This window comes from Garra rufa, chromosome 7 (assembly GCF_049309525.1).
Source record: "Garra rufa chromosome 7, GarRuf1.0, whole genome shotgun sequence".
Taxonomy (NCBI): domain Eukaryota; kingdom Metazoa; phylum Chordata; class Actinopteri; order Cypriniformes; family Cyprinidae; genus Garra; species Garra rufa.
Genome location: NC_133367.1, coordinates 30082093 through 30099067, shown reverse-complemented (window position 1 = coordinate 30099067; position 16975 = coordinate 30082093). Strand labels below are relative to the sequence as shown.

At 35.7% G+C, this 16975-nt stretch overlaps 1 protein-coding gene across 1 annotated transcript in view; it reads left to right on the top strand.

Annotated features, from left to right (window-relative positions):
• dot1l (DOT1-like histone H3K79 methyltransferase) overlaps window positions 1–16975 on the top strand; it is a 38271-nt gene continuing 21296 nt past the window's right edge. Inside the window, 10 exon segments of the mRNA XM_073844609.1 lie at window positions 1–179; window positions 11614–11657; window positions 11783–11857; window positions 13077–13140; window positions 13259–13487; window positions 15164–15258; window positions 15348–15410; window positions 15514–15569; window positions 15693–15772; window positions 16563–16631. Coding sequence (XP_073700710.1) covers window positions 99–179; window positions 11614–11657; window positions 11783–11857; window positions 13077–13140; window positions 13259–13487; window positions 15164–15258; window positions 15348–15410; window positions 15514–15569; window positions 15693–15772; window positions 16563–16631 — 856 coding nt within the window. The 5' untranslated portion in view covers window positions 1–98.

The following is a 16975-nucleotide window of genomic DNA, read 5'->3' as shown; positions in this document are numbered from 1 at the left end:
TCCAACGTGACATCCTATCGCGTTAAACCCGGCGTTTTTCCACGGAAAATGCTCTTACTCTAGTTTATGTGTCTCGTCCATTAGCTGCACTGGGGAGAATGGGAGAAAAGCTGGAGTTAAAACTGAAGTCGCCGGTCGGAGCCGAAGCTGCAGGCTATCCGTGGCCCTTACCTGTTTATGTAAGTACTATCTGGCTTATTGTTTTAATACAAACCGAAACCAGCACCGGGATTCCCTTGCGATAAAACGAACTGGGTCATGTAGGTAGAGAACAACGTGTATCAGAACGAGTACATGGTGTGCATAGTGTGTGGATAGCTTGTTGTGGTGTCTGTAGTGTGCTCACTTCAATATTAGTATTTTAAGAAGCAATAACCACTTATAATTGAGACACGAGAGTGTCAATACATGCTAAAAGCGTTGAATATACTCTAAACATGTTTATGTTCTTAAAGGTGTTCGGGCGTCCACTAAACGTTAGTTTACGACATAGTCGGTGTTGTTTTAAAAACATGAAATGTGTTATCACCTCAGTTAATAATAATATTTGAATCGCAGGAAATACACACTGTGTGTAGCCTGCTGACCCAGTTGGCTATCTCGTACACTGCCTGTGTCTCAAATCCCAGTACGCTGTCTACCTAGGCAACATGTTTATTGCAGTTCAAATGCGATTAAAAACGTCTTTATTGGGATTCAAATTAAAAAGAGTTTCGTTTATGTAATTGACCCTTTCTGGAGGTTATATTTATTATGCTAATTGGGTGACAAGTAAGCTTGCTTTTATAAGTTATAAGTTTGTCATGTAGTTATTTACTCGAACAAATACAGAAACAAGTATTTACGTCGTTTATTACAATATTAGCATTCATCATACGCTAGACTTAACTAAAACACGAGCGAATCGTTCGCTTACTAGGCAGGCAGCTCACTAGAGTTTAAGACACCGCCGCTAACCAAAACCTGCCATAGCAGAGAGTACATGTATAACACTTTTTCATTTACCTCAGAAACGCAAGGTTATCGACGAACAAACGATTTAAACGTACATTAAACGACAGTTTGTATGACTATGCGGAGTCGTGTATTCAACGAATGTTTATGGAGACTGAAATTCACGCTAGCCGTCATGCTAACAGTCAGATAGCAGAGCTAGCTAACTTTATCGCTTTTTACGCTACACTAACACTCCTCAAACTCTAGATAACTTAAACATTGTGAATATCTGCCAAAAGTGTGTGTGTAGAGAACTTAAGTAACATACTAGGGTGAAACACGCTTCGTACCGGCTCAATATCACACAGAGGGTGTTAAACAAAAGGCGAGTAGTGCACTCAGGCGAGAGGACGGTATCTCCATATTGTTAGTGTGTGTTTTATTGACAGACAGTTTTTATTTGTGTCCCTTAACGGGTACCTTACCGTTTTTCACACTTTGGGTGTTTCCTTCACACTATTTTGCGATCGAATCTTTTTAGTATGCTCCGTATATGGGATCTTTTGAAGTATTGTGTACTGCTCGGGAAGTGTCAAATTTGTCACTGATGGCTAAAATCGCGTTTGCTCGCTTGGCAGCCCATGCATTGGGATAGTGCTGTGTTTCGATTACCATCTGGATGCATCCTGAAAGGGGCAGTGCGCCATAATGTAACCCGTATGGCTGACATTTCTTGAAAAACAAGCTAGTATGCAGGATTCTGTAGGAAGTTTGACAGTAATTGACCTTTAGTGGTTATTAGGGGGTTGTAGAGCCTGCTGAACTTGAATATTGGCTTTTTGAGGTAGCTTTCCAGCATATATGAAGCTACTGTTGTTATTACACATTGAATGCTCTCCAAACTCTTAAAGGAGTAGTTCACTTTCAGAACAAAAAATTAGAGATAATGTACTCACCCCCTTGTCATCCAAGATGCTCATGTGTTCATGTTCATGTCATATGGTGCCCCCGAGTTTGAACTTCCAAAAAGCAGCTTCAAAGGGCTCCAAATGATCACAGCCGGGGTAAGAAGGGTCTTATCTAGCAAACCAAATGGTTATTTTCGAGGAAAAAAAAAAAAAAATACAATTTATATACTTTTTAACCTCAGATGCTTGTCTTGTCTAGCTCTGTGTGTACTCTGTGTAGAGCTTAAAAAGTATATAAATTGTAAATGTTTTTAGAAAATAACATCGTTTTGCAAGATAAGACCCTTCTTCCTTGGCTGGGATCATGTAGAGCCTTTTGAAGCTGCATTTAAACTGCATTTTGGAAGTTCAAACTTGGGGGCACCATAGAAGTCCATTATATGGATTTATTATTTGAAATCCTAAAATGTTTGTCTCAAAAAACATAATTTCCTTACGACTGAAGATAGAAAGACATGAACATCTTGGATGACAAGGGGATGAGTACATTATCTGTAAATATTTGTTCTGAAAGTGAACTACTCGTTTAAGTAATACATATTTGGTAAGTTATCCTGTACGGTTTTACTTAAAACTAGAATGACACCTCAAATCTTTGTACTCATTTATTGGTCTACTGAAGTGTTTTGAAACCAGGGTTGCCAGGTTTTCAAAACCCGCCCAATTGCTACTTAAAACTAGCCCAAAACTAGCCTTTCGGATGGGGTAAAATACGCTTTTTTTTTTTGGCAGGGTTCCCCTGGTTAAATGTGCATTCAGTGTTATTGGGGTCGCTCTAACCTGCGGACATGCGGTAACTGTGGAAGTAGCCTGATTCTGCGGACTTGGCAACACTATTTGAAACTCGCAGAATTATTCTGTGTTGATGTAATTTCAACTGAAACAGGAAGATAGGGTGGGACATCAAGCAGCCCTGCCACCTTTTTAAAAATAGCCAATAGTGTTTTATCACAGCTTGGGCTAGCCATTGAGCTCAGTAATGCTGTATTTGACAGCATATGACAGCCACAATCTCATCCATATCGCTATAAAATATACCATTTTGTGTATAATTAAAATGGGTCCCATACGTTTTATGGTCTGCTCTGACTTGTGCGTATGATCCGCTTCGTGCCATCACTGTCTCTGGACCAGAGCAGTGTGTGCGCGCTGCGGTGGTTCGTGTGAAACAGCGCAAAACCAGACTTCTTTCGCCCCAATGGAAAGCATATTTATACTGTCTGAATTGTTCTCTGTCTCCTATATATAGTGCACTATGTGCCATTCGCCTTACAGAAAATACTAATTCTGTGAAATTACCGATTTCAGCTGCAGCTTCAACGTTTGTTTATAGTGTAGGGGTAGGATGCTTCGGATTCTAGAGAGCATTTGATTGGACAGAAAATTTGACGTATTTGTTTGAGTGTTTGCTCATCTGCAATATGTCTGTTGGGCTTTTCCTCTCAGATGTCAAATAGACGCATGTTAGATGTCTTTAAGATGTTTATGATTTAGAATGTACGTAAAAACATCTGAAAGACGTCTGTAAGATGTTTGTACACAGCAGATGCTTTCCAGATCAAGAGATCTTTAACAGACATATTGCAGACGCAGATAACACATGTACATCTGCAAGATGTCTGTTAAAGATCACTTGATCTGGATAACATCTTAAAGACATCTTATAGACATCTATTTGACATCTGATAGGAGACATCTTATAGATGTATTGCAGATGAGCAAACACTCTGAAAGTACGTCCTAGAGATGTCTATTTGATGTCTGCATTTATATCTTTGTGATGTATGTGTGCTATCTGGTTTGTAAATAGTGTTGCAAAAATGTGGAACATTTCCAGTAAATTTCGGAAACATTCCAGAAATTTTGGTAACTTTCCAGGATTTTTTGGAATCTTCCTGGGATTTTGGGAAAGTTTCCATAAAAATTGACATTTTTAACCCTTTTGCAATCTTAGTTGTAAATCTGAATTTTGTTATTGACAAATAGATAATCTTAAGGCTAACATATTCACACTAAAACCCCAAAAACTTCATTTTGATTTCATGGGGCCTTTAAACTAGAGTTGCGTGAATTTCTGAACCCCCCTCATAAAAGATCGGGAGTCTGTTCTTGTTGTTCAGTTTCTTTTTCTTTTTTTTTCTTATTTGACGGTGAAACAACATTCATTGTCAGTTTTGCCTCTGTGTTAAACAACTAATTGGTGCAAAAAAAACAATGCGTGAAGCACATTAACCCTAACTCTAGTGGTTGAAAACTTTTTCACACGGGGCATCAGCGTCAACGGCTCTCATTTACTTTGAATGGAGTGGGTCCGTTACGTCACTGGCGCTGCTCACGGCAGAAGTTGAAAACTTTTCAACTTTTCAAGCGCCAATGCAAGCGTCAGCCAATCAGATGTTTTATGCAAATACTCTGGTGCAGACGCGAGCCAATCGGATTCATGCAACACCAGAAAACTAATGTGATTGGCTGTTGTCACTGGCAATCGCGTCAAGCATCAAAGCCTTGAAACGATTGGGTTTTGTTTAGGGTTAGGGTGCAATTGGACCTTCAAGCTCCACCCATTACCATCAAAGAGGTGGAGCTACACAACAAGTCCCACCCACTGGCTTCCTTGCAAGCACCTTTTTAAAAATCACATACTATGATGATGGCGAAATTACCTTACGTGTTGCGTGCAAGTGAAAACCAAAGTATACTTTGGACTTTTGCAGTGAGGCTTGTGATCTTCAACTGGCAGAAGATAAAACTGAAAAAAAACATTGAATATTTGCATCGAGTTGCAAATATCATGGAGACTTGATGGTGGAGGCTTTTGAACAGTGTAGCAGTGCACTGGCAACCACCCAGAATGCCCTAGCATTTTGTCGACAAGCTGTTTTTTGGCTTCGTTATCTTTCGAAGATGTATTCATCTGGTTTCTGTGATCATTGTGCCCTTTATTGTCAAACAAGCTTGTTTGGAGTCGTTTCATCCATTCTGAGTCAGACACTGTTCTTCTGTTCACTGTGTTCTTCTGAAAACATTGTACAGTCATTGCACATGTACAGTAATCATAACACACAGATTCCACGCTGTGATTAACTCCACTGATGCTAAGCTGCTGAACCGATTGGCGGTGGGTCGAGACCCTGTGTAAAACACACATATGCACTGCAGTTTGAGTAACATTTAGGGTCTAAGAGATGAGGAAACATATTCATGTTTAGTGTAACAAAAGAAAATACATTTGTTTTAATATTTCATTACAAGAGTGTGTTCGGAAAGTCCTCACGTCATCCGAAAGTTTGCATTTCTCACGCCACCACGGTTGCCAGCGCTGTTTCGGTCATAGACGGAAATAGGGGGGGTGCAGATCAAAGCCTGTGGTTTCCACAGAAACGGCTGTCTCATTTGTCCCGCCCGAAGTCTAATGTACTACGATTCATGCTCTTTTTACACAAACCGAGAATGTGGGTTTCTCAGAAGCGTGGGTTATTTTCAAAGCTGCTGCATCACTGAAAACTCCAGTCTCTTTCATTTATGTCATTCAGCTTGTAGTGTAGTAGTCGTGACCTCAGCCGCTTTACTGTCTCGCTTGGCCTCAGATGACTTCCGTCTTTGACTTTGGCTGATAAGGGCTGGATGCCCCACCTACTGAGAGCCATATTTCTGACCTGCTGTTGGGTAAACAGAGTTACAGAGCGCCTGCGTTTGGCGAGCGTCGGACATGCCTTGCAAATTTTTGTTTAGGGAGGGGCGGATTTTGTTAATTAGGGAGTCTGGGCGGCGGTTATCCACATGCACTGGTGATTTAGACTTCCCTTTAAGGGAAAGTTCATTTGGTCACCATGTTGTTCCAAGCCCATATGAGTAGCTTTCTTCTGAGGATCACAAAAAGAGATGTTTGGCAGAATGTTCACGCTGCTTTTTTCTTTACAGTGAATAGAGATGCACCGCTTTTTTGATTCCTGAACCCGTTTCAGACTACACCATTTTGGCCGGGTTTTGGCTCATTTTTAGGGAGACGGTAGTATCGGTTCTGCTAGGTGGAATTTTACAATGGAGGAAATGTTCATTGAGCTATGCCAACAATACTCTTGCATTTATGATGTTTCCTTGAGGAACTATTTTATCTTAGTTCTCTTTGACAGTCCGTACTGCAATCCAGATTTGTGTCCACTGTCTGGTTTTCTTTCTTTTTTGGGCTTTTCTGACAAGATCAAGTAAAACGGCGTTTGCTAGCCATTGTTTGTTTATGCTCGTGGCAGCTTCAACATGTAGTCTGACGTTCTTGTTCACGACATGATACCGCAAGATTTTAGGAGTCAAAATCACATGATCTGACACCGTGATTGTCACAACTGACAAAAAATTGTGTAGTCTGAACCACCCATTATGAGCCAGTTCTTTTTAGTGAGTCAAAAATATACGAGGCGATCATTGTAGTCCGATTCCCGAACAAATGACTCTAAGGTGATTGTCTTTAGTAATCATAAATATACAATTACTAGTGTAGTCTGGTTCCTGATAAAATCGATTCTTATGAGCATTTATTTTTTTGCGGATTCAAACATATTCAGCACAACCAGTGTAGTCTGATTTCTGAAACAAATGACCCTCATAAGCCAATTCTTATTAGTGAATCAAAAATACAACACGACCAGTGTAGCCTGATTTCTGAAACAAATGACCCTCATAAGCCAATTCTTATTAGTGAATCAAAAATCTACAGAATGACAGTGCTACAGTGTAGCCTGATTCCTGTAACAAATTATTTTTACGAGCCATTTTTTGTCACTAATTCAAACATTTTCGTCACAACCAGTTTAGTCTCTTCAAACAAATGCCTCTTATGAGATGATTCTTACTAGTGAATCATAGATATACAGTATGACCAAAATAGCCTGATTCTCAAAAAATGACTCTTATGAGTTGATTTTTTTTTTGTAGTGAATCATAAATATCCAAAATGATCAGTGTAGCCTGATTCCTGAAACAAATTACTCTTATGAGCTTCTTTTTAGTGAATCAGAAATATACAGCATGACCAGTGTAGTCTGATTTCCCATTTCAAACATTTCAGGATTTCTCTCCATATAATGGACTTCTATGGTGCCCCCGAGTTTGAACTTCCAAAATGCAGCTTCATAGGGCTCTAATCGATCGGAGGCGAGGAAAGAAGGGTCTTATTTAGCAAAACCATCGGCTATTTTCTAAAAAAAATAAAAAATAAAAAAAATTTATATGCTTTTTAACCTCAAATGCTCATCTTGTCTAGCTCAGCAAGACAACGTTTGAGATTAAAAAGTATATAAGTTGTAAATGTTTTTAGAAAATAACCAATCGTTTCACTAGATAAGACCCTTCTTCTTGGCTGGGATCATTTAGAGCCCTTTGAAGCTGCATTTAAACTGCATTTTGGAAGTTCAAACTCGGGGCACCATAGAAGTATATTATATGGAGAGAAATCCTGAAATGTTTGCCTCAAACCTCAAAAACACCATTTCTTTACGACTGAAGAAAGACAGACATGAAAATCTTGGATGACAAGTACATCATCTATAAATTTTTGTACTGAAAGTGAACTACTCCTTTAAGACTACTTTTGTGGTTCAGTGTCACATATGATCGACAGTTTCTTTCATGTGTTATCAAAATGAAAATCATTACCAAGTTGAATCACCTTACCGTAGTCTCCATTCACATTCATTGCTTGGAAAAGAGCAGCATGGACATTTTACGAAACATCTTTTGTGCTTTTCGGAACCAATAAGTCATGAATCATAAATGATTATTAATTTGCATGAAATGAACTCTTTATACGATAAGTGAGAAAGTAAAGTGCTACATTTTCCTTTCTCTTTTATTCGAGGTTACGGTGTGTTTTACAAAGACCCAAAGCCCTCCATTCATTCAAATCTTGTTGTTCACAGACTCAACCGAGTGATTTTTCCTCTCCCGCTGTCGTATTGGCTGTTGCCGGCTCCTCGTCCACTAGTGTGCCATTTTGCCTCACGGCTTCACATTGTGCTCCGAACAAAAGCATCCCACTCACCTGGGGTGGGAGGAAGGCGAGGGTTTTTATCGAACACTGAGCTTCACTGTTTCCTTTCTCCCCTACGCTGCCGTAACCTACGTATCCGGCCACATTTACATCCCATATCTGGAAACCTAGACGGCCTGTAATTGCTTCCACATGAAAGCGTCAGTCCCTTAAACTTGGCTGCAGAGTGATTCAGAGCATGAGCAATTCCAATCGAACGTTACGACCCGGTTAAACACGTTAATACAAAAAGGTGTGGCGTTTTCCCGCCTCAGCCAAAGCGAACAGTTGTGCAGTGAGAACAAGGCGTGCTTTTTTGTGAGTCACGTCAAGGGTGCGTGAGGTGAGCAAAGTGTCCGTTTTTGTTCTCGTGAGTCAAGCCTGCTCGTGACCGAGGGCTGTCGTGCTTTATTTTTTGCTCCCTGTCATCCTCCCCTCCTTTCCTCTGGATATTTTTAGCCGTGGCGCTGGTGTTGCTGTGCGCCGGAACATACCCCCCCCCATTCCTCACGATTCGCTGAAGTGTCTGCTTGTGCATGTACACACTCCGCCATCTGTCTTAGCGTTTGCATTTAACGCAATATTGAAATAATGCAGCATCCCCTGCTTTAAATAAGCGCCCTTGTTCGCCTCAGACTATGGCTGCATTATTTCCCAACGCCGTGACGCCGCCTCGGAGCTGCAGGGGTGGGCGGAAGAGCACGAGACCCGCCGTACATGCAGCCGAGCGGGAAAAACGGCTAGGAGGAGCTTAGCAAGGCACAGGAGCCCGGCAGCGGCACACTCAGGCAGGCAGAGGGCTTCTCAGGACTCTGTTGACGGAAAGTGGGTCACTGGGTCAGGCAGCAGCGCAGCTCCAGCGGCAGGATGGAGCGAGTTCAGTGGGGTCACATCCACATGTTAGACGCAATTCGAGGTTAATTAGACTCGATAATTATTTATATTGGCCTTAGGAGTTCTTAAAGGGATGGAGTTAGGCGTTTTTAAGTGAGGCACAGGCATGTGTGATGGCTTTCGGGTTTTGTTTATGGTTAAAGTAACCGTTTTGATAATCGAAATAAAATATTGGGCAAAAATTTGAAGTGTGAAGTTACTACTTACTGAAATAAGTTACTAAAGCTAAAATAAAGATAGGATTTATTTATAAAAACATTTCTTATTAATGTTTAATTCAGGACTTGTGTTAAAAGCAACAGCTTTGATAGTTTAAATGAAATATAAACATTAGACAAAAATTTTAAATGTTGCTACTGACTGAAATAAGTTACTAAAACTAAAATAAGAATATTATTTATTTCTGATTTTTTTTATTGTTTAATTCAGGACTTCTGTTTAAAGCAACAGTTTTGACAGTTGAAATGAAATATAAATATTTGAAATGTTGCTACTGACTGAAATAATTTAATAAATAAAAGCTAAATCAATCAAGAATATAATTTATTTATGAAAAAATAAATCCTTGTTAATGTTTAATATACTAATTTTGAGATATTCAAATCTGAAAACAAAATGTTTGCTTAAACTTGAACAAAAATCAGAAAAGTTTGAACTAACTGATAACTTTAGTGAGTTTAATTGAATTTGGAAATGATTAAAACTAAAGCTGAAATGAAATGCTAATTTATTACAAAATAAAACTTATGTTTAACATTCCAGTTTTGGCCATTTAAATAAAATGATTATAGGAATTAAAAAAACAAACTAAAAAACAAATAAACTAAGTTAACTAAACTAAATAGAAATTTTAATAATTATAATAGAAAATACAACAAATAATACAAGTGACAAAAGCACATGACATGACTGCAATTAAAGTTAAAACTAGAAAAATAAGAAAACAAAAGCTGATAGTGTGTATAAATTAATTTATAAAAAAAATAAGTCCTTGTTAATGTTTAACATAATTTTGACATTCAAATCTGAAAACAAAATGTGAGCTTAAACTCGCACAAAAATCAGAAACGTTTTAACTAACTAATTATTGAATTTGAAAAAATATTAAAACTAAAAAATAAAAGCTGAAAAAAGCTAATTTATTACAAAATAAAGCTTATGTTTAACATTCCAATTTTGGCTATTTAAATAAAATATAAGAATAAAAAAACTAAATGGAAATATTAATAATTATAATAGAAAATACAACAAATAATGCAAATGACAAAAGCACATAACATTACTGTAATTCAAATAAGAAAACAAAAGCTGATAGTATATAAATTATACTAATATAACAATAACATACTATTCTGTTGAAAAAATTATGAAAAAAATGTTAATGTTTAATCCGTGTTAATATGTTTAATATACTAATTTTGACATATTCAAACCTGAAAACAAAATATAAGCTTAAACCTGAACAAGAAATTAGAAAAGTTTCAACTAACCAAAATAAATTTAGTGAATTTTATTGAATTTGGAAAATTATTCAAACTAAAGCTGAAATAAAAAGCTGAAAAAAGCTAATTTATTAAAAAATAAAGCTTATGTTTAACATTCCAGTTTTAAAAAAAAATTCAAAATTAAAAAAAAACCTAAATGGAATATTAATAATTATAATAGAAATGACAAAAGCACATAACATGACTGTAATTCAAATTAAACCTGGAAAAATAAGAAAACAATAGCTGATAGTATATTAATTATACTAATATGCCAATAACATACTATTCTGTTAAAAAAAGTATGAAAAATATGTCCTTGTTAATGTTTAACATGCCAATATTGAGATATTCAAATCTGAGATTAAAAAAAAGTAAGTTTAAACTTGAACAAAAATTAGTAAAGTTCCAACTAACTAAAATATCTTTAGTGAATTTTATTACATTTGAAAAATTATTAAACTAAAGCTGAAAAAAAAAGCTAATTTATTGAAAGCTTATCAAAAATCTTATGTTTAACATTCCAAATTATGGCAATTCAAATAAAGTAAATATAAAAGAAAACTTTATACAATAATATAATATACAAATATGAGATGAAAACATAAGCTTGAACAAAAAATAGAATAGTTGCAATAGAAAAAATAATTTTATTGAATTGCTAAAATGATTAAATCTGAAGCTGAAATGAAAAAAGGCTTATTTATTAAAAAATAAAATAAAGCCTTATGTGTAACATCTAAATTATAGCAAAATAACTAACATACTACTAAGTTTATATGGTTTATATTGGTACTTCAAATAAGTTAAAGTACTAAAATTACTAACCCTGAAATGAAAAGTTAAAATAAAAAATACAAAAGTACATAAAATGACTGAAATTAAAATTATAAACTCGAAAAATAAACAAAAGCTGATTAGAAGTGTTAATAGATACTACAGTAGTATATAAATTATACCAAAATAACGCCAACACGCTACTAAAAAGTAAGAAATACAAAAACTAACAATTATTTGAACTATATATATATATATATATATATATATATATATATATATTAAAATAAAAGCTAAAAATATGAATAAATACTATAATAGCATATAAGTAATACTTAATGCTGTAACATATGACTTCATTCTACTTGTGTTTTGTAAGTAGGGCCTATTTTCTTTTGCGCATTCATATACTGTAACTACAGGATCATTGACGGCTTATAGTGACATGCCAAATGAGAAGTCTGGCAAGTAAGTAAACCGTTCATTTTAGACTTTGCTTATAACGCAGCATTTCTTTCCTTCTCCACAGGATAAACATCATGATGCTGCACATGAAATCATCGACACCATTCGGTAAGTCTGTGACCCTGAGTCCTTTTGTTTGATTTTGCTGTTATGTTTGACTGCTCTGTCCATTTTATGTGCATAATAGGTTTGTTTTTGATTTAAAACATGAGCTGTCTCTTCTCTTTGTCTAGCTATGTGTGTGAAGAGATCCCAGATCTTAAGCTGGCCATGGAGAACTATGTTCTTATCGACTACGACACCAAGAGGTGAGGAAATTAGTCTCATAAGATTGAGTCAATTAGATATCATTGGAAAAAGAAGCCTGAAAGTAAGTAAATAAATAATAGTATGATTATTAATAAGAAATCATATTTATTTATTTACTTATTGTAATGAACATTTTTTATTTAAATAAGTTATATTAATATATGACTATTATAATTAAAAATGGCATTTCTACATGCTAATAAAACTATGTAATGTAATAGTAGTTTTGTGAAAGATTTCACAAAATGCTGCAGGTTAAATATTTATTAAAATAATTACTTTTTAGTGTCGATATTATGAAATTACATACTTTACAGAATTTAAATTACAATTTAAATATTTGTAATTGCACACTTAATTTTAATTATATAATATTTAAATGAAGTATCGTGCATCAATTCATAAAAATGAAAAAACTACAATTTGTTTTAAATTTAATTAAAAAATAAATTTAAATGTTGCAACTAATAGATACTGAAATTACAACTGAAATTAAAATAAATTAAAACTAAATACAAATATTGATAAATAATAATATTAATAATAATAATAGAAAATACTAAAAATATTAATGATGACAAGCACATAACAAAAACTGAATGAAAATATTACAAAATACTACAATAGTATATAAATTATACTAAAATAATACTAACATTACATTATTTTTTTATTACAAACACTAAAATTACTTAAAGTAAAATTAAAGTGGAAACTGAAATATGTAAGAATGAGAAATTTTATAAAAAAAGATTACAAATTAACCCTAACTAGAATAAGTTGAAGTACTAAAATTACTAACACTAAAATTGAAACAAATGAAAACTATATAGAAATATTAAAAATCAATAATAATAATAGAAAATTCAAAACAATATAAATGATAAAAGAATGTAACAAAATGACTCAAACTAAAATTAAAATAAAAACAGGAAAAAAATAAACAAGCTAAATGAAAATATTTTTTAAAAATACTACAATAGTATAGAAATTATAGATTTAAATTTAATATTTCTAACCTATTTTTATTTAATTCTACATATAGCAAATATTTAATGGAAGTGTGATTTAATCTTTTTTTTTTTTTTTTTTCAAATGCTGTACAAATATGATATATTGCTGCTCATTGGCATTTCTTGTACCTGAGCACAGCAACATGGTTTATTATGAGCTGATTACAGATTTGATAGAAAGTCATTTATTTTTGATTTCTTGCAGCTTTGAGAGTATGCAGAGGCTGTGTGACAAGTACAACAGAGCCATTGACAGCATTCACCAACTGGTATGTTGTTTTTCCTGCCGATGACAGATGTTTTTTTTTTGTTAATTATATATATATATATATATTTTTTTATTTTATTTTTTTTACATCAAACAACATGTAAAACTTTGTGTTGCAGTGGAAAGGGACCACCCAACCCATGAAACTCAACAAGCGGCCTTCCAAAGGCCTGCTGCGTCACATCCTGCAGCAGGTCTACAACCACTCCGTCACCGACCCAGAGAAACTCAACAACTACGAGCCGTTCTCTCCCGAGGTGTACGGAGAGACTTCCTTCGACCTGGTGGCTCAGATCATCGATGAGATGGAGATGATGGAAGACGACACCTTTGTGGATCTGGGCAGTGGTCAGTAACGTCTGCTATCAAAAACCTATTCTACGGTGACTCTACAGTCAAATGAAATTCACAAATCAGAAAACTCAACTGTGAATAGAAAACACAGCAAATTCGCTTGCATAATTGGTTTAAACAAGTCTTGATTAGTTTAGTTTAAGACTGCTAATGTAATTAATTACTCACCCTCATGTCGATTCAAACCTGTAAGACCTTTGTTCATCTTCAGAACACAAATTAAGATATTTTTGATGAAATCTGAGAGCTTTCTGACCCTAAATAGACAGCAACGCAATTGACATGTTTAAGACCCAGAAAAGTACTAAGGACATCGATAAAATACAGTTGAGGTCAAAAGTTTACACCCCCCTTTCAGAATCTGCTAAATGTTATTTTACCAAAATAGCAGGGATCATACAAAATGCATGTTATTTTTTATTTAGTACTGACCTGAATAAGATATTTCACAAAAGGTTTGCATATAGTTCACAAGACAAAACAAATAGTTAAACTTATAAAAATGACCCTGTTCAAAAGTCTTAAAACTGTGTTGTTACTTGAATGATCCACAGCTGTTTTTTTTGTTGATGTTTGTTTAGTGATAGTCCCTTGTTTGTCCTGAACAGTTAAACTGCCGGCTGTTCTTCAGAAAAATCCTTAAGTTCCCACAAATTCTGTGGATCATTTGGGTAACAACTAGTGGTGGGCCGTTATCGGCGTTAACGTGCTGCGTTAACGTGAGACTCTTATCGGGCGATAAAAAAAATATCGCCGTTAATCTATTCTCAAAGTTGGGTTGGGAGCTGGGTCTAAACTACGCAAGATATGATGACTTTCACCTTGATATTTTAGCGCGGATGACGTATACCTAGTCGAATTGCACTGTAGGGGGCGAGAACGAGTCTTCAACTTCTGTGAAATTACCACATCAAATGAGACGTGCTGACATTGATGCAGTTATGAAGCCGCTTCAGGGCAGGTGCGTTGCTAGACCCTTTTTACTGGGGCACGTGAGTTATAATTTACTTTGATAATCCCGAAATAAAGACATTAAACTATATGCAACAACTGAATTGGCCCTTCTAAAAGCAACGCAGTTTAATGGAAGACTGCACGCAGAAATCCATGCCCGTGCGCGTCTGTGTATTCAACGGCAACACGCACGTCGTGCAGCCTTTTGCGCACAAGTACTTGGTTACACAAGTTTGTATAGGTAATTATGTTGTAAATGCAATTGTCAAGCAGTTTGTGATGCATTTTGGAAACAGGAGATGAGCGCCTGATCTAATGCGCCACCTGGCCCGTTCTCGAAGTCTTACTTTTAGTCATTATTTGGGTAGCACACATATTCTGAATGCCTTCAGCAGAATTCAAATTAGCCATTTTAATCTAGATTAATCTAGATTAATTCCAAGATTTAATCTAGATTAAAAAAATTAATCTATGCCCACCCCTAGTAACAACACAGTAATAAGAATCAAAGGGATGTAAACTTTTGAACAGGGTCAAATATCTTATTCAGGTCAGTACTAAATAAAAAATACCATGCATTTTGTATGATCCATCTTATGTTGGTAAAATGCAGATTCTGAAAAGGGGGATGTAAACTTTTGACCTCAACTGTAATCCATGTGAGATTTAAAAGGTGAAAGATGTGACATACGGTGTCGTCTTTTCTTGATTTGCAGGAGTCGGTCAGGTAGTCCTGCAAGTCGCTGCAGCCACCAACTGTAAACACTACTACGGCGTGGAGAAAGCAGACATTCCAGCAACCTATGCAGAGGTACCCACAGGGCATTAAACACTCCTTTTACACTCGAGTCTGCCTCAAAGTTTACATTTTGCACTATTTATGTCTGAATGTGTTTACAGTCAATGGACAGGGAGTTTAAGAGATGGATGAAGTGGTATGGTAAAAAACATGGCGAGTACACGGTAAGTGTGTGTTCACAGATGTTATACTGATGAAAACCTTATTATTGTGACTGAAGGGATGAAATTTCAGTCCATACTGATGTTGTTTGGTCGTATTTGGCAGCTGGAAAGAGGAGATTTCCTTTCGGAAGAGTGGAGGGAACGAATAGCCAACACAAGGTATGATCACATACAGACTGCTTAGATGCTTCATTTTTACCAATATTATCTTTTTGTCTTCAAAAATTTGCATGTTGCTTATACGTCTTGTATAAGTCTATAGTGTGATGTGCTCTTTTACAGTGTTATTTTTGTGAATAACTTTGCCTTTGGTCCTGAGGTGGACCACCAGCTGAAGGAACGATTCGCCAACATGAAGGAAGGTACGTGGTGTTGCGTTATTTAAAAAAATGGCTTTAGTAAATTCACCCAAACATGGAAATTCAGTCGCTAATTAATCACCCTCATGTTGGTCCAAACTCATAAGACCTTTGTTCATCTTCAAAGCACAAATTAAGATTTTTGATTAAATCTGAGAGCTTACTGACTTTGCACTGACAGCAAGATGCATTCAAGGCCCAGAAAGGTAGTAAGGAAATCTTTAAAATAGTCCATGTGACGTCGGTGGTTCAACCTTAATGTAATGAAGCTACAAGAATACTTTTTGTCCGCTAATACAGCAAAAAATAATCAGAAAGCTCTTGGATTTCATCAAAAATATCTTCATTTATGTTCTGAAGATGAACGAAAGTCTTACAGGTTTGCAACGTGAGAGTGAGTTATGAACAGTTTTCATTTTTGTGTGAACTATTCCTTTAATAATAAGTAGAGATGATCAGAGTCAAATTGAAATTGCTATAAAACATGAGAGCTGGTTTTTCCGTGTAATTGTATTTGCATGTTATTAAACGATATTTGTTGAAATAATCGCATTTTGTCCAGCGCTAACATGAAGTTAATAGCACTTGGCTGCTAACGTTTGAAAAAGAAAGGGATCTGTGTCAGTGTAGCTCGAAGGCACCTGTGTCAACATGTCATTCTTGACCTTTGACCCCAGTCAGACTTGTTTTTTAGTTCGCATTGATCTGCAGATGTTGAGGAGATGATATGTGCATAGGTTTTCTCCTCTCTCTGTTACTTGTGAGTGTTTTGACTCAATCTCGTCTCTTGTAGGTGGAAAAATTGTATCCTCAAAACCTTTTGCACCTCTTAACTTCAGAATAAACAGCCGAAACTTGAGTGGTAAGTATGAAACTTTGTAGGTTTGTCTTACGAGAATTAGCTCACTTCAGAATTACAGTTTCCTGATGATTTACTCACTCCCATGTCATCCAAAATGTTCATGTCTTTCTTTCTTCAGTCGAAAAGAAATTAAGGTTTTTGAGGAAAGCATTCCAGGATTTTTCTCCATATAGTGGACTTCAATGGGGATCAATGGGTTAAAGGTCCAAGTTGCAGTTTCAATTCACGGTGTTCGTACAAGGTGCTTAACCTACTTGAATTTGGCTTTTTGAAACTAAGGCCTGGAAAACCCTGGAAAATAGCAACATTCCTGAAGAGGAATTGCTAATTGATAAAATTAAACA